The 22003-nt window shown below is 53.0% G+C and overlaps 1 protein-coding gene across 1 annotated transcript in view; it reads left to right on the top strand.

Annotated features, from left to right (window-relative positions):
• Nucleotides 1–22003, top strand: part of LOC134943896 (uncharacterized) — a 69074-nt gene that overhangs the window by 8009 nt on the left and 39062 nt on the right. The window contains exons 2-3 of the mRNA XM_063932466.1: nt 2347–2657; nt 21431–21557. Of these exons, the coding sequence (XP_063788536.1) occupies nt 2357–2657; nt 21431–21557 (428 nt within the window). The 5' untranslated portion in view covers nt 2347–2356. The remainder of the gene's footprint in view (nt 1–2346; nt 2658–21430; nt 21558–22003) is intronic.

Genomic DNA, 22003 nt, shown 5'->3' on the forward strand with positions numbered 1-22003 from the left:
CAATGATGGGAACTTTCTGCCCAGCGGTGACGTCACTTTAGGTCAACCGCAGGGCAGAAAGTTCCCATCATTGGTTACAATGTAGCGCATAGGCGCTACATTGTAACACTGCCGTGTGCTGCCTGTCAGTGAGGACAAGAGCACACAGCCGATCAGGAGAGTGCTACAACGTGGCACTCCCTGATTGGCTGAAGAAACCCACTTAGACAGAAGTCAGAGTGGCTTTCTGGCATTCGTGGAAAGGAGTCCCATGTGAAAACATGGGGCCCCTTTCAGTTCGTGGCTCGGCTTTCCATTTTCTTATTTTATGCAAGTACGTGGATTACCCCTGGATTTCCCGAGGAGCCTGGACCCCTGGATCTCGTGAGTATAATTTCTTCAACAGGTACCCCTTGGATTCTACTGGAGAAGAGGACCGACCTGCGTGTGAACATAAGGTAAGTATGTATGTATGTTTGTGTGGATGTATGTAATAAATCTTTACTTTCACGGTGTGTGTGTCTTGTCTTTTTTTGGGTATTTTTTTAGTAGTAGTACTACAGGTACCAGCGGGCCCGTTTTTCCGTCGCATGCTGGTACTTGTGGTTCTCCAAGTACCAGCATGCGGGGGAGGCTTGCTGGGCCTTGTAGTACTGCTACTAAAAACAATATCTTTTCTTTTACAACAAAGGCTATCAGCCTCCCCATCCGCAGCCCATTGGATGGGGGGGGGACAGCCTCGGGCTTCACCCCTGGCCCTTGGGTGGCTGGGGGGGGGGACCCCTTGATTGAAGGGGTCCCCACTCCCCCAGGGTACCCCGGCCAGGGGTGACTAGTTGGATTTTTGATGCCACGGCCGCAGGGCACTATATAAAAGTGACCCCCGGCTGTGGCATTATCTGTCCAGCTAGTGGAGCCCGGTGCTGGTTTTAAAAATACGGGGGACCCCTACTCTTTTTGTCCCCCGTATTTTTGGGACCAGGACCAGGCGCAGAGCCCGATGCTGGTTGCTTAAATATGGGGGAACCCCTGTCATTTTTTTCCCCATATTTTTGCAACCAGGATCGGCTCAAAGAGCCCGAGGCTGGTTATGCTTAGGAGGGGGGACCCCACGCATTTTTTTTTAATATTTTACAGTGTTTAATTAAAAAAAAAAAAAAAAAAAAAAAAACCCCAGCACGGATCACACAGATCCGGCCGAGATTGATTGTAAAAAAAGTCGGCAGTGTTTTGCTAATCACTGCCGTAAAAATAGGTAAAAAACCACGAATGACATCGACATCGGAAGAAAAGAAAAACCCGAATACGACAGCTTAGTAAATCCATCGTAATCAATTCAAAAAGTTGCAGTTTTACACTGTCGATGTCAGTCGTGATTGAACTTGAACATGATTCTGAAAATTACGAATCTTAGTAAATAAACCCCATAGACTTATGCTCAGTCTTTCCTCAAGGAACATCAGTTATACTGTACTGTGGCAGAGACAGCATGTTTCCATGTGGCAGTAATGTGGAGGATCCAGACCAGGTTTTGAAGCAGCAGCAGAATCCCAGGTGTGTGATCAGCAGCCCCAGGGATTTCCTGATATTAGGGTTTCCAGGTCAGAGTCACCTTGCTCTTGACGGTGGAATAGCTGCCCAAGTGATAGGCCGGGGTGTGTGGGTTAGACTAGGAACCACTGGAACCTATCAAGAGTCTGCTATGCTGAGAGTACCTGTGGGGACAGAGGTTCCGATAGGAGCCCGTCCCGTCCCCTGCAGGGTCCTGGCCTCTTCGCATGTGCGGTCACATTTTCACTGTGTTCTGGGGAACCCTGCCGGATCTACATCCATCGAAGGATAGTCCATAAGCCACAATGAGCTACCGCAGTCAAAAGATCGTAGTAGCAACTTGGAAAAATATCGGGAATGTGAGGCATCAGGCAGCATTGCAGCAGATACCTGTTATGGTGCCTCCTTCTTACAGTCTAGGGATTCTTAATATATGAGGCTAACCCCGCAAAACGAGGGCCCCTTAGTTCACTCGTTCTCGTTGTTCCCACTATTACTTATTAGATCGGACACATTAGTGCACTTTAGTTCCAGTGATACAAATTTATGGGCTTATTTATCAATGAGTGATAAGTTTCACTGTGAGTGATAAATTGCGCCAGCCAATCAGCTCCAAACTGTCATTTTTCGAACACACTCTGTAACATGGCAGTTAGGAGCTGATTGGCTGGTAACGTATCTCTCTCCAGGGCTCAGTACACCCTCTCCTTGTTGAGAATAATGTCTGTGTGTCTTATCCATAGAATGCTGGTCACATAATACCATAATATATCACTACCTTACTAACTGCGACTCGTAATCTCTCCCTGACATCAGAGCATACAGGATGAGTGACTACATCAAGGACTTCCTCCTCACTGACTGTGAGCTCGGGGACCAGGGCTACCAGCGAGTCCTTCTACAGCTCTATGGCTTGCCGGGTAATGGAAAGTCCTCCTTCATCAACTCCTGCAAGTTTGTCTTAGATGGCGGAGAGTTCACAGTCCAAGCTGAGGCTGCGGATTCCTACGGCGGATTTACTAAACACAGAAAGCCTTATAAACTCACCGACACCCTATGGATGGTCGATAACCGCGGGATGTCAAAGCTAGACGGATTCCAGACGGGAGAGATATTTGCTCAACTTGGTGAGTAGTGAACAGTTTTGATTCAGGAGAGATGTATCAATCCTTAGAGAGAGGTAAAGTGGAGAGAAATAAAGGGGTCTATGTATTAAGCCTTAGAGAGAGATAAAGTGGATGGAGATAAAGTATCAGCCAATCTTGTCATGTTATAGTCTGTGTTTGACAGAAGCTGGTTGGTTGGTTGGTTGCAAAAGCAAAACTTCCTCTAATGGGCAAAACCATGTGCACTGCAGGGGGGGCAGGTGTAACATGTGCAGAGAGAGTTAGATTTGGGTGGGTTATTTTGTTTCTGTGCAGGGTAAATACTGGCTGCTTTATTTTTACACTGCAACTTAGATTTTAGCTTGAACACACCCCACCCAAATCTAACTCTCTCTGCACATGTTACATCTGCCCACCCCCTGCAGTGTACATGGGGGGTAACTCAGACCTAATCGCTGAGCAGCGTTTTTTGCAGCCCTGAGATCGGATAGTCGCCGGATCCGTCGCGCAAACCAATCGCTGAGCGGCGATCCGCATTGTATCCGTCTGACGCGCCTGTGCATTGCGGCGCATGTACAGATTGTGCCTGATCGCTCGCTGTACGAAAACGCACAGCAGCAATCAGGCCTGAATTACCCCTATGTATATATATATATATATATATATATATATATATATATACTGGCTGTGGGTGGCCCGGCACTCCTATAAGCCTAGAGTGTAACTGCTGCGGTGCCCTCCGGGTGACTCTAGGTCACAATATGTAGCGTGGATGTGCGGCGGCACTCAGACAGACTCCTTATTATGAATAATCAGGTCATTTATTTAGACCAATGCAACCGACATGTTTCGGGGCGGATCCCTGTCCTCAGGGTCAGACAGCAAGTAAAAGACACAATACAAAATAACATACATATAAACCCTAACTAATAAACGTGAACGTACTCACCTGTTCATCGGCGCTCCCGCCCGCCACTCCGCTCGGCTGTGTGCTGCGTCGCTGGATGATGGCGTATCAGGTGCGCCGGAAGAACAGGGTGGTTTCCATGGGAACAGCTGTAGCGTCCGACTGGGCACCGCCGCTGTATCCCAAGTGTCATCCTATGTGAACAAATAGTAAAGTGAATATAGTGAGCACTATATAAGAAAAACAGTAATAAAAAATCAAAAGCTTTAAAAGGCGGCACTTAGTAAGCATTTACTTGCGCTACTACTATAACAGTAGCTAAAGGCTAACCAGGCTATTGATGATTATATATCTAACTAGGCAAACTAAACATAATACTAGTTGTTTACCACATTAGACACTGTGTCTTAACTGAAGTGACATATAAGGCCTGCTCAAGATGCTAAGTATAATACAGTATAGGTTCTTCTATTAATATCATTACTCTGGGGGCTAGTTAATCAAGAGAACTATAGATAGCTTTGTAGACTCATTTGTTCACATGGTCTATTAGGGTAGCTCTTATGCTGGACACCCCATGTTTAGCATGTAGGCAGTGTCCTGCATCGCAGTGCCATCAAAAAGGCCTATGAAAAGGGCACTAGTGAGCAGCCGTTTGCACGACACTGCCTACATGCTAAACATGGGGTGTCCAGCATAAGAGCTACCCTAATAGACCTATTATGCCTAGGGGTGGTGACAGGGCTAGACGACTCCTACAGAAGGAAACCCGATGGATATTTTCCCTCGGTACACTAGCCCCTCGAGGTCTAAATGAACAAATGAGTCTACAAAGCTATCTATAGTTCTCTTGATTAACTAGCCCCCAGAGTAATGATATTAATAGAAGAACCTATACTGTATTATACTTAGCATCTTGAGCAGGCCTTATATGTCACTTCAGTTAAGACACAGTGTCTAATGTGGTAAACAACTAGTATTATGTTTAGTTTGCCTAGTTAGATATATAATCATCAATAGCCTGGTTAACCTTTAGCTACTGTTATAGTAGTAGCGCAAGTAAATGCTTACTAAGTGCCGCCTTTTAGAGCTTTTGATTTTTTATTACTGTTTTTCTTGTATAGTGCTCACTATATTCACTTTACTATTTGTTCACATAGGATGACACTTGGGATACAGCGGCGGTGCCCAGTCGGACGCTACAGCTGTTCCCATGGAAACCACCCAGTTCTTCCCGGCGCACCTGACACGCCACCATCCAGCGACGCAGCACACAGCCGAGCGGAGTGGCGGGCGGGAGCGCCGATGAACAGGTGAGTACGTTCACGTTTATTAGTTAGGGTTTATATGTATGTTATTTTGCATTGTGTCTTTTACTTGCTGTCTGACCCTGAGGACGGGGATCCGCCCCCGAAACATGTCGGTTGCATTGGTCTAAATAAATGACCTGATTATTCATAATAAGGAGTCTGTCTGAGTGCCGCCGCACATCCACGCTACATATTGTGACCTAGAGTCACCCGGAGGGCACCGCAGCAGTTACACTCTAGGCTTATAGGAGTGCCGGGCCACCCACAGCCAGTATATATATATATATATATATATATATATATATATACAGTGGCAAACGCAGGATTCCTAGAGGGGGGTTTCCACATGCAGTCCACAATCTCCCACTCTGCAGAACATTGGAGCAAGTGCAGGAGTCTGGGGGAGCGGTAGAAGACCCTCGTAACGAACCTGGATATTACTGTAAGCATTGGTCTTTTTATACACTGGGGGTCATTCCGAGTTGTTCGCTCGCAAGCTGTTTTTAGCAGAGTTGCACACGCTAAGCCGCCGCCTACTGGGAGTGAATCTTAGCTTCTTAAAATTGCGAACGAAAGATTTGCAATATTGCAAAAAAACTTCTCTGTGCAGTTTCTGAGTAGCTCGAGACTTACTCTGCCAGTGCGATCAGTTCAGTGCTTGTCGTTCCTGGTTTGACGTCACAAACACACCCAGCGTTCGTCCAGACACTCCCCCGTTTCTCCAGCCACTCCCGCGTTTTTCCCAGAAACGGTAGCGTTTTTTTCCACACGCCCATAAAACGGCCAGTTTCCGCCCAGAAACACCCACTTCCTGTCAATCACATTACGATCACCAGAACGAAGAAAAAAACGTGAGTAAAATACCTAACTGCATAGCAAATTTACTTGTCGCAGTCGCAGTGCGAACATTGCGCATGCGCATTAAGCGGAAATACACTACGATGCGAAGAAATTTACAGAGCGAACAACTCGGAATGAGGGCCTGGATACTGTATTGCACAGGTTCTCAAACTCGGTCCTCAGGACCCCACACGGTGCATGTGTGAGCGGCCTAACAAGGATGTACCGCCTGCTGCTGTGCAGGTGTCGTCACTCCACCCACCTGTGCAACGTCGCCACAGACGATATCCAGACGCGCCCGGGGACTTCGCTCTCTAGACCACTCACCAGCGCGGACACCACCTCACCGCGGATGACGGGGGTCTGAAAAGAAAGGGATATGCCTTGTGAGACGTATGCCCGACCTTCGCCTAGAGTACGGGGCACGTCAGGGGTAGCCGCGACCTTCACCGGCTGGGCGGAAGGTCATCACTGGCCAATAGGCCTCAGCTACCCAATTCTCACACACTCGCACTCTCGCACGTTGTGTGTTGAGAGGGGGCCCTCGCGTCCGCGAGCAGACCCTCCTGACCGGTATACAAGGGGGGGGGGGGGGGGTGACAGACAGACAGGCACAGGGTGATACTCACTTCCAACTTGCGGGTCACCTTGATTGTCGCACCTCTCCGCTCCTGTTGGGACAAGAAGAACAGCCTCCCTACCTGCAGGCTACTCTACGGCAAACAAACAGAGACCGGACTAATTAATCACGTTCACTACCCGGCAAGTCAGTGGAACAATTCCCCGGCCCAACAGTATACCCCGATTTACCAGTCCTACCTTCCAGATGTTGGACACCGGCCGGTGCCTTTGGCTCGCAATGAAGGACGGGGGTCTGGAGCAGACGGTGGCCCACTCCCGACCGCCGGGGGGATGGCGACGTGTGGGACGGGAACGTTACTCCACACTTCCAATCCCCTGGACCATACACCGCGTGGGGCCGGTCGGCTTCAAACACCAGCCGCGGATCCCTCAAGAGCTGCTGCACAGCCCACTTCCAGCCGGAGGGGCGCAGGCAGGAGCCTGACTGAGGGGCGCGGGCAGGAGCCTGACTGTGGGGCGCGGGCCGGAGGCCTGGGTGAGGGGCGCAGGCCGGAGGCCTGGGTGAGGGGCGCAGGCCGTGTGTGGGCACAGGCCGGAGGCCTGGAGTGGGTGCAGGCCGGAGGCCTGGAGTGGGCGCAGGCCGGAGGCCTGGAGTGGGCGCAGGCCGGAGGCCTGGTGTGGGCGCAGGCCGGAGGCCTGGTGTGGGCGCAGGCCGGAGGCCTGGAGTTGGCGCAGGCCGGAGGCCTGGAGTGGGCGCAGGCCGGAGGCCTGGTGTGGGCGCAGGCCGGAGCCTGCCTACTGGGCGCACAGGCCGACAGGGCCTGACTCTCCCCGCAGGCCTAGTGCCTGTCCCTGGTGCTCTAGGGAGGGTTATAAATAAGTGGTGGTGGCCCAAGGCCGCCTACCTGTCGCGGAGGGAGAGGCTGCAGCGGGGAGCTTCGCTCTCCACACGCTGCAGCACTCTCCGCCGGACTTCCATCGCTGGTCGCCGTCTTCTGCCTTCCTGCTTGACTCCGCCGACGTCTTCTCCCGCACTGCCGATGTCTTCTCCTGCTCCGCCGACGTCTTCTTCCGCTGCTCCGTCGCCGTCTTCTTCCGCTGCTCGGCCGCCGTCTTCTTCCGCTGGAGCTCTTCTTCTTCTGTCGCCGTCCGCCGCCCGACTGACCACTCCCGCTCTGCATCGCCTCTTATATGGCGCCGGGAGCGGGCGGAGCTATGACCCGGCGAGCCCCGATTGGCTCGCCGCGGCGAGCTCTGATTGGCGGCCAAGGCGCGAGCCCTGATTGGCTCGCGCTTGGCGTGCCGTTCGAAATGCGCCGCTGTGATTGGAGGGGCTTGAATCCTTTCGGATGCAAGCCCCTCCAGACTGGGACCTGCCCGCCGTGCCGCCGCCCATCGCTCCGTTGCCCGACGTGACGTGGGGGAGAAGGGGGCGCCCCCCTTCACATTTCCCCCCCCCTTGTCCTTTGTGGTCCCCACAAAGCAAGAATCCGACCACACAAAGTTCGGATCCGCGTAGCGAGGGCCCGGGACGCCCCTATTCGAACGCAGAGAGCGTCTTGGTAGGGGGGAGGCAACCACATCGGCTGGGGGTTGAGGCTCTGTTGCCTCCTCCGGCTGATTCTCCTCGACCGGCGACCACCATTCCTCGTCTGACAGAGGGGTCGGAGCTTCCCAGGCAGGGGCCCCCACCGCGTCCTCCGCTACAGGGGACTCAGACCCGCTCACCGGATCCAGGAACGGACAAGGTCGCAGCTTACTCCGATGTAACGTGCGCAGGCGTCCCGTCCCATCGGTAGACTCCACTTGATACACTGGCCCCCCTGGGGCCAAGCGACGGCGAACAAGGTATGGGGTAACTTCCCACCGTTCAGACAATTTCCCCCCCGGGCGAACCTCTCGCACCAACACTCGCTAGCCCACGGCTAGCGATCCAGGCTCGTGGGACCTCACAGGTGGATGCTGGTGGTCTGCGATCAGCCTCCCAGCCAACTCGTGTGCCGCCTTCAGCCGAAGGCGATGGTCCTCGACCCATTCGGCAGGGGCGAGGGGCGTTACCTCCTCAGTCCCGGACAGTTGTAAGTCGTGTGCCTCCCGTCCGGGTCGACCGAACAACAAAAAAAAAGGGGAAAATCCCGTGGTGTGATGGACTCTGTCCAGACGAGTTCCTGAACATGTTCGGGCCATCGCTGCTTCTCAGCACGCTCCAACACGCGGAGCATCTGCAGCAGAGTCCGGTTAAATCTCTCGCAGGCGCCATTCCCCTGCGGGTGGTAAGGTGTTGTGCGGGACTTTTGAACGCCATAAAGCTGGCAGAGGCTCTCCATCAGCTGCCCCTGGAAACAGGCCCCTTGATCCGAATGGATCCGCTCAGGACAACCGTACTGCCGAATGAAGTGTTCGACGATCGCTCGTGTTGCCGACTCCGCAGTCTGGTTTCGGGTGGGAACCACTACCGTGAATTTAGTGAAGTGGTCAGTCATTACCAGGGCCTACTGGTGCCAACTTACTGACTCCCCGATCAACACGTAGTCGATCATCAGCATCTCCAGCGGCCGACTGGTCCGGATCGTCTGGATGGGCACATGCTGTTCCTGCGGCTTAACTACCGCACACCTCCTGCACTCGCGACATACCTAGTCCACGACCGCTTGCAGCCGGGGGGCGAAATATTGGCGTCTCAACCAATGGTATGTTTTATAGGGTCCCAAATGGGCCCCCTGCTCGTGCGCCTCTTCCACCACTGACCGCACCCGGTCTTCTGGCACGACCACCTGCTCAACAGTACGCATTTCCTGTTCCAAGTAGCATTGTCTCCGTAGGGTACCAGCGCAGACCCGCAATTGGTCCCAACGACGCACCACCTTCCTACAGAACCCGGTCAGCCCATCCTGCTCCCGGCGAGATGGCATATGACCCCTCTGTACCCACTGTCGAATGAGGTTTAACCCTTCGTCGGCCTGCTGTTCCCGTGCCCAGTCCGTCTCCGTGTACCTAAGTAAGGCAGTCTGGGCGTTTTGTTGGCACAACTCTCCGCCCGCGGGCTGCCGCACACGAGTGAGATCCGGCATTTCTTCGCCGCAGTCATCTTCTTCTCCACCAGGTTCGGGGGTTTCCACTGGAAAGCGAGACAGGGCATCCGCGTTGGTATTACTCTTCCCCGATCGATAGCGAATCTTGTAGGAGAACTTGGCCAACCTGGCCACCCACCGTTGCTCCAAGGCACCGAACTTGGCGGTCTCCAGGTACGCCAAGGGGTTGTTATCCGTAAAAATATCCACGTGAGCGGCGGTCAAATACTCCGCAAATTTCTCGGTCACGGCCCACACCACTGCCAGCAGTTCCAACTTGAAGGAACTGTAGTTGTCTGGGTTCCTTTCGGTCTCCCGCAGGCTACGACTGCCGTAAGCAATCACCCGCTCCTGTCCATCCTGAACCTGAGCCAAGACCGCGCCCAACCCCTGCAGACTTCCATCCGTGTATAGAACGAAGGGCTTCTCAAAATCTGCGTACCCCAACACCGGAGCTTCCGTGAGACTTCCCTTCAGTCGGTCAAAGGCCAGGTTCTGAGCTTCTCCCCAAGTCTCCAGGGCAGCTTTCTTTGTGGTCGCAATCCCTCGAAGCAAGGCATGCAGGGGTTCCGCAATCCGGGCGAAATCCTTGATGAAGCGTCGGTAGTACCCCACCAAACCCAAGAATGCCCGCAATTCCGTGACAGTGGTGGGCACCTTCCATTCCTGGACGGCCGCCACCTTGCTGGGGGTCGGGTACACCCCATCGCGTGACACCACGTGCCCGAGGTACTCCAAACTGGATTTCAACAGGTGACACTTCCGGGGCTTGAGTTTCAGGCCGTACGCCTCCAACCGCTGAAGAACCAGGTCGAGTCGAGCAAAGTGTTCCTCCAGGGTCGCGGCGAACACGATGATGTCGTCCAAGTAAATCAGCAGAGCCTCAAAGTTCAGGTCTACCAAGCACCTCTCCATCATCCGCTGGAATGTGGCGGGCGCATTGTTCAACCCAAACGGCATGCGGCAAAATTCGAACAACCCCATGGGAGTAACGAATGCGGTCTTCTCCCTATCCTGGGGGGCCACCGGCACTTGCCAGTACCCACTGGCCAGGTCCAGGGTCGAAAAGAATTTTGCATTGCCCAGTGCAGCTAGGGACTCCTCGATCCTAGGGAGAGGGTAAGCGTCCCGGACGGTGCAACTATTCAACTTCCGGTAATCCACACAGAACCGGATAGTCCCGTCCTTCTTCCGGACTAAGACAATGGGTGCAGCCCATGGACTTTTGCTCTCCTGGATCACGTGGTTGTCCAGCATCTGACGCAACATGCTTTTTACTTCTTGGTACAACCGGGGCGGTATCGGCCGATACCGCTCCCGAACCGGGGGGGCGTCTCCGGTGCGGATCTCATGCTGCAGGTCCTCCGTATACCCGAAATCCTCCTCATGCCGGGAGAACACCCTCTGACGATTCCAGAGCATCTGGTCCAACTTGGCTACGTCCCCTGCCGCGCACTCGTCCAGCGACACACGTCCATCTGCGTACGGATAATTGTGCCGTTCCACTCGGGGCAGGCCGTCTCCTGCTCCTCCACTTGAACAGATAACGCCCATGCCTCGGAAGCCTCCGGCTGTAGGGAGAGTTTTCGCATACCCTGAATGCTATCCTCGTGAATCGCCACCACCTGAGCAATGACTGTCCCAGCCGGGACTCGGCAAAGCTGATCGGTGAGATTACAAAGGCGGATGGAGACCTTCCCCCGGTCACCACCGATACGGTACGTGCCACCATCACTCCAGACCCTACCCTCAGCACATCAGTGGGCTCTACCATCACCTCCATGCCATTTAGGCTCTGATGAGTCCGTACTTCCAGAGGGATCAGGACTTCTTGGCGAGGTGGCAACTCCAGGCGCTGGTGGTGACCGACCTTCAAAAGACCCAGGTGCTCATCGATTGCCCCTAGGGCCCTGGTCCCCCGTCGTCCCACTTGTTGGAGAGCCTGTTGGACGGGGCGCCGGACTCCCAGATTCTTCCAATATTGTGGCCCATTTTCCTGGAACAAGAGCTGGTCGAGATGTCGGAGTACATTCATCCCGAGGATCACTGGGCCATGGCTCAGCCCCGGGCTGCTGACTACCAGCAGCCCCTTCCTACCCAGCTCTCGGCCACAAACTACCATTTCCATCCACACCACCCCCACCACGGGGATGGGTAGGTTATTAGCTGCCGTGAGGGTAATGAAGCTCTCGGACACCTCACTTTTGAGATGGGCGTAGTGTTCAAGGAAACAGGCCTCGGAAATGGTGGATACTTGAGAGCCGGTATCCAACAGGCAGGACTGATCTTTCCCACTGAGGCAGCTGACTACCACGGGACACTCTACTACCAATTCAGCCTGTTCGTTAATGGCTGATCTCCCCTCATCGCTCTCCCCCACGGGTGGTCCCGTTACCGCGAGGGAGGTCAGTTTAACTGCGCCTCCGGGATTGCTTCGGTACAGGTCCGTGCAATATGCCCGTACCGATGACAGCGGTAGCAACGAGGGCCTCGGCCCTCTCCCGGACGGCCGTCGGGTCCCGTGCTTCGTCCACGGGGCCGCCTGGTGTCCCGCTCATGGGACTCCGTGCCCCGCTGGTCACGCTGGTACACCTCCTCCCTCAGCTGGGAGACCTCTTCCCTCATCTCTTTGGTCACCCGGAGAAAGGCCTCTTTCAGGTCTTGCACACAGGTCTCTAATGGGTTGGTTTCCCTGCTAGCCACGGGCGCGGAGATCGGCTGCACCCACTGGGGAAAGACAGCGTGTGGCCCGTAATTGGCATTGCGGTCTCTGGCTACGGCGTCGATTTCCAACTGATGGAAGGTCAGGGTGTCATCCTGGGATATCTTATCCAGCATCACCTGCCTCAGGGGCACGTTCCTGAGTCCCATGGCGAACTGATCTCGCAATATCTGACTGGTGTTGGTGAGTGCCCCAAACCCATCGGGGTCTTTCCGACGTACTTCTCCCATCATCTCCTGGAGTGCGTTGGCATACTGGGGAATGGACTCGTCCTCCCTCTGGAACCGGCCAAACAGACGCTGCCGGAGGGTCCCCGCCGAGGAGGTGTCCCCATAGATATCCCCCAGGATACTATAGATCTCCTCCAGTTCCTCGCGTTCGTCGTCGGGTCGTAAAAGAATCGTCCGACGAGTCTCGCCTTCCAGAGAATTCAGGGCGAGGGGCACCTGCAGATCGGCGGGCACCCGATAGATGAGAAACGTCGCCTCTAGTCGGGCCTTCCAGTCCTCTAAGGTCATATTGCGACCGTCGTAACGAGGTAGGTGGGTGAGGGCTGGTCCGACGTTGAGTCGACGCGATGACCTTCGTCGCTCGTCGTCCGTTCCCCTCGGTACCACATCAGTGGTGCTGGCAGTCGAGCCTCTCCGAGTGGGTAGTTTCGGCACATCTGTCCATGGCTTCTCGGCGGTGGGTAGTGACTGATCTTCGTCCATCCTGCCGACTACGCCAAGTGTAAGCGGCCTAACAAGGATGTACCACCTGCTGCTGTGCAGGTGTCGTCACTCCACCCACCTGTGCAACGTCGCCACAGACGATATCCAGACGCGCCCGGGGACTTCGCTCTCTAGACCACTCACCAGCGCGGACACCACCTCACCGCGGATGACGGGGGTCTGAAAAGAAAGGGATATGCCGGTTGAGACGTATGCTCGACCTTCACCTAGAGTACGGGGCACGTCAGGGGTAGCCGCGACCTTCACCGGCTGGGCGGAAGGTCATCACTGGCCAATAGGCCTCAGCTACCCAATTCTCACACACTCGCACTCTCGCACGTTGTGTGTTGAGAGGGGGCCCTCGCGTCCGCGAGCAGACCCTCCTGACCGGTATACGAGGGGGGGGGGGTGACAGACAGACAGGCACAGGGTGATACTCACTTCCAACTTGCGGGTCACCTTGATTGTCGCACCTCTCTGCTCCTGTTGGGACAAGAAGAACAGCCTCCCTACCTGCAGGCTACTCTACTGCAAACAACGATACAGCCAACTACGCCTGCCTAAACAAACTAACTTAAACAACTGGAGGCTACTGGTTCTACCCCAATCAAACAGAGACCTGACTAATTAATCACGTTCACTACCCGGCAAGTCAGTGGAACAATTCTCCGGCCCAACAGTATACCCCGATTTACCAGTCCTACCTTCCAGATGTTGGACACCGGCCGGTGCCTTTGGCTCGCAATGAAGGACGGGGGTCTGGAGCAGACGGTGGCCCACTCCCGATGGCCGGGGGGATGGCGACGTGTGGGACGGGAACGTTACTCCACACTTCCAATCCCCTGGACCATACACCGCGTGGGGCCGGTCGGCTTCAAACACCAGCCGCGGATCCCTCAAGAGCTGCTGCACAGCCCACTTCCAGCCGGAGGGGCGCAGGCAGGAGCCTGACTGAGGGGCGCGGGCCGAATGCCTGGGTGAGGGGCGCGGGCCGGAGGCCTGGGTGAGGGGCGCGGGCCGGAGGCCTGGGTGAGGGGCGCGGGCCGGAGGCCTGGGTGAGGGGCGCGGGCCGGAGGCCTGGGTGAGGGGCGCGGGCCGGCGGCCTGGGTGAGGGGCGCAGGCCGGAGGCCTGGGTGAGGGGCGCAGGCCGGAGGCCTGGGTGAGGGGCGCATGCCGTGTGTGGGCACAGGCCGGAGGCCTGGAGTGGGCGCAGGCCGGAGGCCTGGAGAGGGCGCAGGCCGGAGGCCTGGAGTGGGCGCAGGCCGGGGGCCTGGTGTGGGCGCAGGCCGGAGCCTGCCTACTGTTAGGCGCCGGGGTCCGCTCGTCGGTGCGGCCCGGCACCTAGCAACCAGGGACGCCGTACGCGGACAGCCGCCGGCTCCCTGGCAACGCTGGACGCTGGGCGCGCTGAGCCGCACGGACCCTAGCAACGGGGACGCCACTGGCGGACCGTGTTCCCCGTTGCTAGGCTTTAAGAGTTAATGTATTCTCCTGCTCTCTGGCCTTGCAGCAAGGCAGCTGCACGGCATTTATTCTAATCAGCCTTTTGGCAGCTGATTGGAGGACTCCTTGTTAAATACACTCCCAGGGCTTCTCACAGACGCCGGTAATAGCTTCCTGCATGCTGTTTCTGTTTGCTGAGAGTCTGTTCCAGTCTTGCTGTATCCGGTCATTCCAGTATTCGGAAGTCCTGAACTCGGAAGTTTGTGATCTTATTCCTGGAGTTCCGACTAATCACCATATAACATCCAGTGGTGTTCGTGAGTCGCGGCCTTGCCGTGTGTTGCGGCTTGTCCGCTTTATCATTTATTATTTGTGTTTTGGAGCATTTTGCGGAGGGTTCCGCTTCCACAGGTCCACTCTGGTATCCGGCGGTGCTGGGTAGGAGTATTGGACAAGTGGATTTTGGTTGTCCTTTTCCCTGGCGGGTTTCCGCACATACTTCTGTTTTTGTTAGTTAGCTTGTTGCCCCTGGCCTGTTGTCAGTCAGAGGTCCTCTTGTTATCATCCTTCCTCGGATTTCCCTTTGTCTCTCACTAAGACCGGGGGGCACCGGAGTTGGGCAGACATAATCCGCCCTTCAAACGTGGCTGCCAGGGGCTCAAGAAACCATAGTCTCGCAGGGGATTTCCGATAGCACGGGTGAGACAATAGAGTTAGGGCGCCAGGGGCAACTAGTCTTCCCTGCTCGCGTTACCTACATTCCATTCCAGCGCTCTGGTCCTTGTCATAAAATCTCCTCCGGTCAGGAGTGCTGGAATCATCACATTATTACCGGCCATACCAAAACTTAAAATTAAACGGAGTTTAATTTTTTCTTATTCAGTTTTTGTAAGAAATTGTCGGCCTCATGAATCCAACAGGGTTAGGACCAAATCCTGGTCAGCTCTTAGTCAGTCAGATTCAAGAACTTACTAAGATGGTTCAGGATCTTTCCCTTCGGGTGAAGTCGCAGGAAGATCTTTTACGAACTTCCCCGAGGGTAGTTCCTGAACCAAAAATGCATTTGCCTGACCGTTTTTCTGGGGATAGAAAAGAGTTTTTTAATTTTAAAGAATCCTGTAAACTTTATTTTCGGTTAAGACCGATCTCCTCGGGTACTGAATCTCAGCGGGTCGGGATTATTATTTCTTTGCTCCAGGGGGATCCCCAGACTTGGGCATTTGGTTTAAAAGCAAATGATCTGGTGTTGTTGTCAGTAGACGCCTTTTTTGGGTCTTTAGGACTGTTATATGACGACCCTGATAGAGAGGCATCCGCTCAAGGTCAGTTGTGCGCTCTCAGACAGGGTAGGAATCCCGCAGAGGTTTATTGTACGGAGTTTCGCCGGTGGTCGAACGACTGTGGCTGGAATGACCCAGCCCTGCGCAGTCAGTTTCGCCTCGGCTTATCAGAATCTATTAAAGACAGTCTCCTCCAGTATCCCGCTCCTGAGACTCTCGATAAACTCATGGAGCTTTCTATTAAGATTGATCGTCGTCTCAGAGCGCGGAAGGCTGAAAAAGGAGCATCGGTCAGGTCATCTCCGTGTGTATATTCCATCCCTGAGGACATAGAGGAGCCCATGCAGATGGGTCTCTCCCGGTTGTCTCCTGAAGAGAGAGCCAGAAGGCAAAACTCTGGTCTTTGTTTGTACTGTGGGGGTAAGGGACATTTTGCTCGTAATTGTCCGAATAAGTCGGGAAACGCCTTGACCAGGTGAATTGTGAGGGGGTTCACCTAGGTCTGCAGCTTATCTCCTCGCATAACTCCCTTTTAGTCCCAGCTAAGGTTTCCTTTGGCAGCCTCAGTTCCTCGGTGTCGGCTTTTGTCGACAGTGGAGCCGCAGGAAACTTTATGGATTTAACTTGGGCCAAGGCCTTAGGCATTCCTCAGTTATCTTTGGGTAGAAGTGTCACCATGCATGGTTTAGATGGGAGTCCACTGTCCAATGGGGTTATTTCCCTCTGTACACCCCCTGTACTACTTACGGTAGGAGCTCTTCATTCTGAAAAGATCGAGTTCTTCCTTACCCATTGCCCAGCAGTTCCAGTGGTTCTGGGTCACCCTTGGCTGGCCTTTCACAATCCCACCATTGATTGGCGGTCAGGGGAGATTTCGCAATGGGGTGCCTTCTGTGATAAGGAATGTATTTCGTTTCCAGTCAGAATAGCTGCTGCAATTCCTGAACTCATTCCCGTGGAGTACCAGGAGTTTGCTGATGTGTTCTCCAAGGGCAATGCAGACATTCTGCCTCCCCATCGGCCTTATGATTGCGCCATTAAGCTAATTCCTGGTGCCGCATTGCCAAAGGGAAGGTTATATGCTTTATCCGGGCCAGAAACTGCGGCCATGAATGACTATGTTAAAGAGAGCCTAGGGAAAGGATTTATTAGGTCAACTAAATCTCCTTTAAGTGCAGGCTTCTTCTTTGTGGAGAAAAAGGATGGCTCGCTCAGACCTTGCATTGACTATAGGGCCTTAAATAAAATCTCAGTTAAAAATACTTATCCTCTGCCGCTGATTTCTGTCCTCTTTAATCAGCTGCGTTCGGCTGTGATTTTCTCCAAAATCGATCTAAGAGGAGCGTATAACCTCATCCGAATCAGGTCCGGAGATGAGTGGAAGACAGCCTTCAGTACTCAGTCGGGTCACTACGAGTACCTAGTGATGCCGTTCGGCTTGTCTAACGCTCCAGCAGTTTTCCAGGACCTCATTAACGATGTGCTCCGTGACTTCCTAGGGAAATTCGTGGTCGTTTACTTAGACGACATCCTGATTTATTCTGACTCTATTGAACAACATGTTACCCAGGTGCGTCAGGTTCTTCAAAAGTTACGTGAGAATCATCTATATGCCAAACTGGAGAAATGCGAGTTTCATGTCACGGAGGTATCTTTTTTAGGATACATTATTTCCCCTCGGGGATTTTTCATGGAACCAAAGAAGCTTCAGGCCATCCTTAGTTGGGCGCAACCCACCAATTTAAAAGCAATTCAGCGCTTTTTAGGGTTTGCGAATTATTATAGGAGGTTCATTCATTCCTTCTCCGACCTGGTTGCTCCCATTGTGGCCCTGACAAAGAAAGGAGCGGATCCTACCAACTGGTCGCGTGAAGCGGAGTTGTCCTTTCGGGCCTTGAAACAAGCTTTTGTCTCGGCTCCAGTCCTTAGACATCCCAATCCAGGATTGCCCTTCGTTGTGGAGGTTGATGCCTCGGAGGTTGGAGTAGGGGCTATACTATCTCAAAAGGATCCAGAGTCTCAGGAACTACATCCTTGTGCCTTTATGTCTAGGAAATTCTCCTCCGCTGAATCCAACTATGACGTTGGTAACCGGGAACTACTGGCAATAAAATGGGCTTTCGAGGAGTGGAGGCATTGGCTGGAGGGAGCAACACATACCATTTCAGTATTGACTGACCATAAGAATCTGCAATACATCGAATCAGCTAAGCGGCTGAATGCCCAGCAGGCTCGCTGGGCTTTGTTCTTTACTCATTTCAAGTTTATTATAACTTTCAGGCCAGGTTCCAAGAATACCAAGGCAGATGCTCTGTCACGCAGTTTTCTTCCGGTTCATGATAACAGTCCTGTTACTCCCATACTTCCATCTTCAGTCATTTGGGCAGGCCTCACACAAGATTTATTTACCCAGTTAAAACAGCTTCAACACCAAGCTCCTGGAAATTCTCCTGCTGGTCGTCTTTACGTCCCTGAGTTCCTGAGAGCTAATGTTTTGACTGAGTTCCATGATAACAAAGTTTCCGGGCATCCAGGGATCTCTAAGACATTGGAGTTAGTCTCCCGCTCAGTATGGTGGCCTGGTCTTTCTAAAGACGTTAAGGAGTTTGTTTCTTCATGTCAGGTTTGTGCACAGCATAAGGTTCCCCGTTCCTTGCCTATCGGGCAACTTATGCCCTTGAATGTCCCTCTCAGGCCATGGTCTCCTATTTCCATGGATTTTGTGGTGGACCTTCCCCTTTCAGCTGGATGCAGAGTCATTTGGGTGGTAGTAGACCGTTTTAGCAAGATGGCTCATTTCATTGCCCTTCCCCGACTGCCATCTGCCCAAGGATTGGCAGTGTTGTTTCTCCGCCATATTTTCAGACTTCATGGGTTGCCCACTGATATTGTTTCTGATCGGGGTCCACAATTCGTTGCACAATTCTGGAAGTGTTTTTGTGCTTCATTAAAGATGAGATTGTCATTAACATCTGGTTACCACCCACAGTCCAACGGGCAAACCGAGCGAGTTAACCAATCATTGAAACAGTATTTGCGTTTGTACTCAGCCAAACTCCAGAATGATTGGTCCGAGTTTCTTCCATTGGCAGAGTTTGCGTACAATAATTCTTGTCATTCCTCCACCAACGTGTCTCCATTCTTTTCAGTTTTTGGTTTTCACCCCAGAGCTAATTCTTTTTTTCAACATTCCTCAGTTTCCTCGCTAACCTTAACCTCCCATCTCAGAGCCATTTGGAAAAAAGTGCACCTTGCTCTCAGAAAAGCAGCCTTTCGTGAGAAAAATTTTTCTGACCGGCTCCGACGTCCTTGCAATTTTAAGGTGGGAGATAGGGTATGGTTGTCGACTCGTAACATTAGACTTTGACAATCTTCAGCTAGGTTGGGACCCAAATTTATTGGACCATTTCATATCATTAAAAAAGTTAACCCAGTTGCTTTCCGGTTACGTTTACCAAAATCTCTTCGGATTGGTAATACGTTTCATTGCTCCCTGTTGAAGCCATACATTTCTTCCAATAAATTTCCTCAGAAGATCTCTCAGGGAAGATCTCCAGTGGATGTACAGGGACAACAGGAGTTCCTGGTGGAGAAGGTTCTCGATTCCAAGTTGTCCAGGGGCCGGCTTTATTTTCTGGTTCACTGGAGAGGTTATGGTCCAGAGGAATGGTCCTGGGTCCTGGATAAGGATCTTCATGCCCCAAGAGGGCATTTTTTCGGGAGTTTCCTTGTAAGCCTGGCTTTAGGGGTTCCTTGACCCCTCCTCAAGGGGGGGGTACTGTTAGGCGCCGGGGTCCGCTCGTCGGTGCGGCCCGGCGCCTAGCAACCAGGAACGCCGTACGCGGACAGCCGCCGGCTCCCTGGCAACGCTGGAAGCCGGGCGCGCTGAGCCGCACGGACCCTAGCAACGGGGACGCCACTGGCGGACCGTGTTCCCCGTTGCTAGGCTTTAAGAGTTAATGTATTCTCCTGCTCTCTGGCCTTGCAGCAAGGCAGCTGCACGGCATTTATTCTAATCAGCCTTATGGCAGCTGATTGGAGGACTCCTTGTTAAATACACTCCCAGGGCTTCTCACAGACGCCGGTAATAGCTTCCTGCATGCTGTTTCTGTTTGCTGAGAGTCTGTTCCAGTCTTGCTGTATCCGGTCATTCCAGTATTCGGAAGTCCTGAACTCGGAAGTTTGTCATCTTATTCCTGGAGTTCCGACTAATCACCATATAACATCCAGTGGTGTTCGTGAGTCGCGGCCTTGCCGCGTGTTGCGGCTTGTCCGCTTTATCATTTATTATTTGTGTTTTGGAGCATTTTGCGGAGGGTTCCGCTTCCACAGGTCCACTCTGGTATCCGGCGGTGCTGGGTAGGAGTATTGGACAAGTGGATTTTGGTTGTCCTTTTCCCTGGCGGGTTTCCGCACATACTTCTGTTTTTGTTAGTTAGCTTGTTGCCCCTGGCCTGTTGTCAGTCAGAGGTCCTCTTGTTATCATCCTGCCTCGGATTTCCCTTTGTCTCTCACTAAGACCGGGGGGCACCGGAGTTGGGCAGACATAATCCACCCTTCAAACGTGGCTGCCAGGGGCTCAAGAAACCATAGTCTCGCAGGGGATTTCCGATAGCACGGGTGAGACAATAGAGTTAGGGCGCCAGGGGCAACTAGTCTTCCCTGCTCCCGTTACCTACATTCCATTCCAGCGCTCTGGTCCTTGTCATAAAATCTCCTCCGGTCAGGAGTGCTGGAATCATAACACCTAATGGGCGCACAGGCCGACAGGGCCTGACTCTCCCCGCAGGCCTAGTGCCTGTCCCTGGTGCTCTAGGGAGAGTTATAAATAAGTGGAGGTGGCCCAAGGCCACCTACCTGTCGCGGAGGGAGAGGCTGCAGCGGGGAGCTTCGTTAGCTCTTTTGCTCTCCACACGCTGCAGCACTCTCCGCCGGACTTCCGTCGCTGGTCGCCGTCTTCTGCCTTCCTGCTTGACTCCGCCGACGTCTTCTCCCGCACTGCCGATGTCTTCTCCTGCTCCGCCGACGTCTTCTTCCGCTGCTCCGTCGCCGTCTTCTTCCGCTGGAGCTCTTCTTCTTCTGTCGCCGTCCGCCGCCCGACTGACCGCTCCCACTCCGCAGCACCTCTTATATGGCGTCGGGAGCGGGCGGAGCTATGACGCGGCGAGCCCCGATTGGCTCGCCACGGCGAGCTCTGATTGGCGGCCAAGGCGCGAGCCCTGATTGGCTCGCGCTTGGCGCGCCGTTCGAAATGCGCCGCTATGATTGGAGGGGCTTGAATCCTTTCGGATGCAAGCCCCTCCAGACTGGGACCTGTCCGCCGTGCCGCCGCCCGTCGCTCCGTTGCCCGACGTGACGTGGGGGAGAAGGGGGCGCGCCCCTTCACACATGTTTTGCAGGTCTACTCACAGAATCACAAGTGAAATAATTAGCTCCACCTGTGGACCTTTTAAAATGTGTCAGTGAGTAATTAATACACCTGTGCACCTGCTGGGTTACCTGCAAAACATGCACTGTGTGGGGTCCTGAGGACCAAGTTTGAGAACCACTGCTATATTGAATACAGTATTTATATTTAACACAACAAAGATGGTCTATAGTATATTTAAATAATAAATAAATAAACAAACATAATAGAACCAGTACTGCACTTCTAAGCACACATTCTCCCACCTCATGGTAAGGGTTTTGTCTCTTCTTCCTGGTAGCTACTCCCTGGTCCAGTGCACTGATTTAGGACTCGGATCCACACGCACAGCAAACTTGGTAGAAGAAGCTTCATAATGTGGTGGCAGCTTGTTATTGTTGTCATAATTTGAGCCACTTGCCAATAGGAGGGGGGTTTCCAGGCAACCGGAAACCCCACCTGCGTTTGCCTATGATATATATATATATAAATACTTATCTCAATATATGTCTTCTCTAGTGAATCTTTTACCTCTGGATGAGAAGGTGGAATGGTGCGAAGATTTCAACAAGAATGTGGCGAGATTGCTGGGAGAACACAAAAAGAACAATTACAAAGACTTTATTGTGCCGGTTTTCATACACAGGTAAAGATCACGTAACTGAGGTTGTCAGAGCAAAGTGTACCCTAAGTAGATGTAAACAGGATATTTGGGGAGCTCTTTATTTGATTAAAAATACAATTAAAATTAGGGTTTATGAGTCTCAGGTAGTGAGGCACTGAGGTACTGAGGCACTATTGGCAGTCACTGCATACGGCAAGTATAATTCTGCAAACGCCGGCAATAGCTGCCAGACTGACGGGATTTGTACTTTTATAATATAAATACTATAGCATCGGCTACTAAATCTCCCAATCCGGTGAGGCCACAATCGTGTTCCACTTTTATCAGAAATGTCTGGGGATGAAATGTTTCAGACCGGATATTTGTGGGTGCGGCCGTAACGACGTCATTTAAAAATGAAATAAAGGATCAAAACACTGGAGACACAATGACAGCTGTTAGACTTCCTCATAGAATAATATATTATT

The sequence above is a fragment of the Pseudophryne corroboree genome, chromosome 7 (assembly GCF_028390025.1).
Source record: "Pseudophryne corroboree isolate aPseCor3 chromosome 7, aPseCor3.hap2, whole genome shotgun sequence".
NCBI lineage: Eukaryota > Metazoa > Chordata > Amphibia > Anura > Myobatrachidae > Pseudophryne > Pseudophryne corroboree.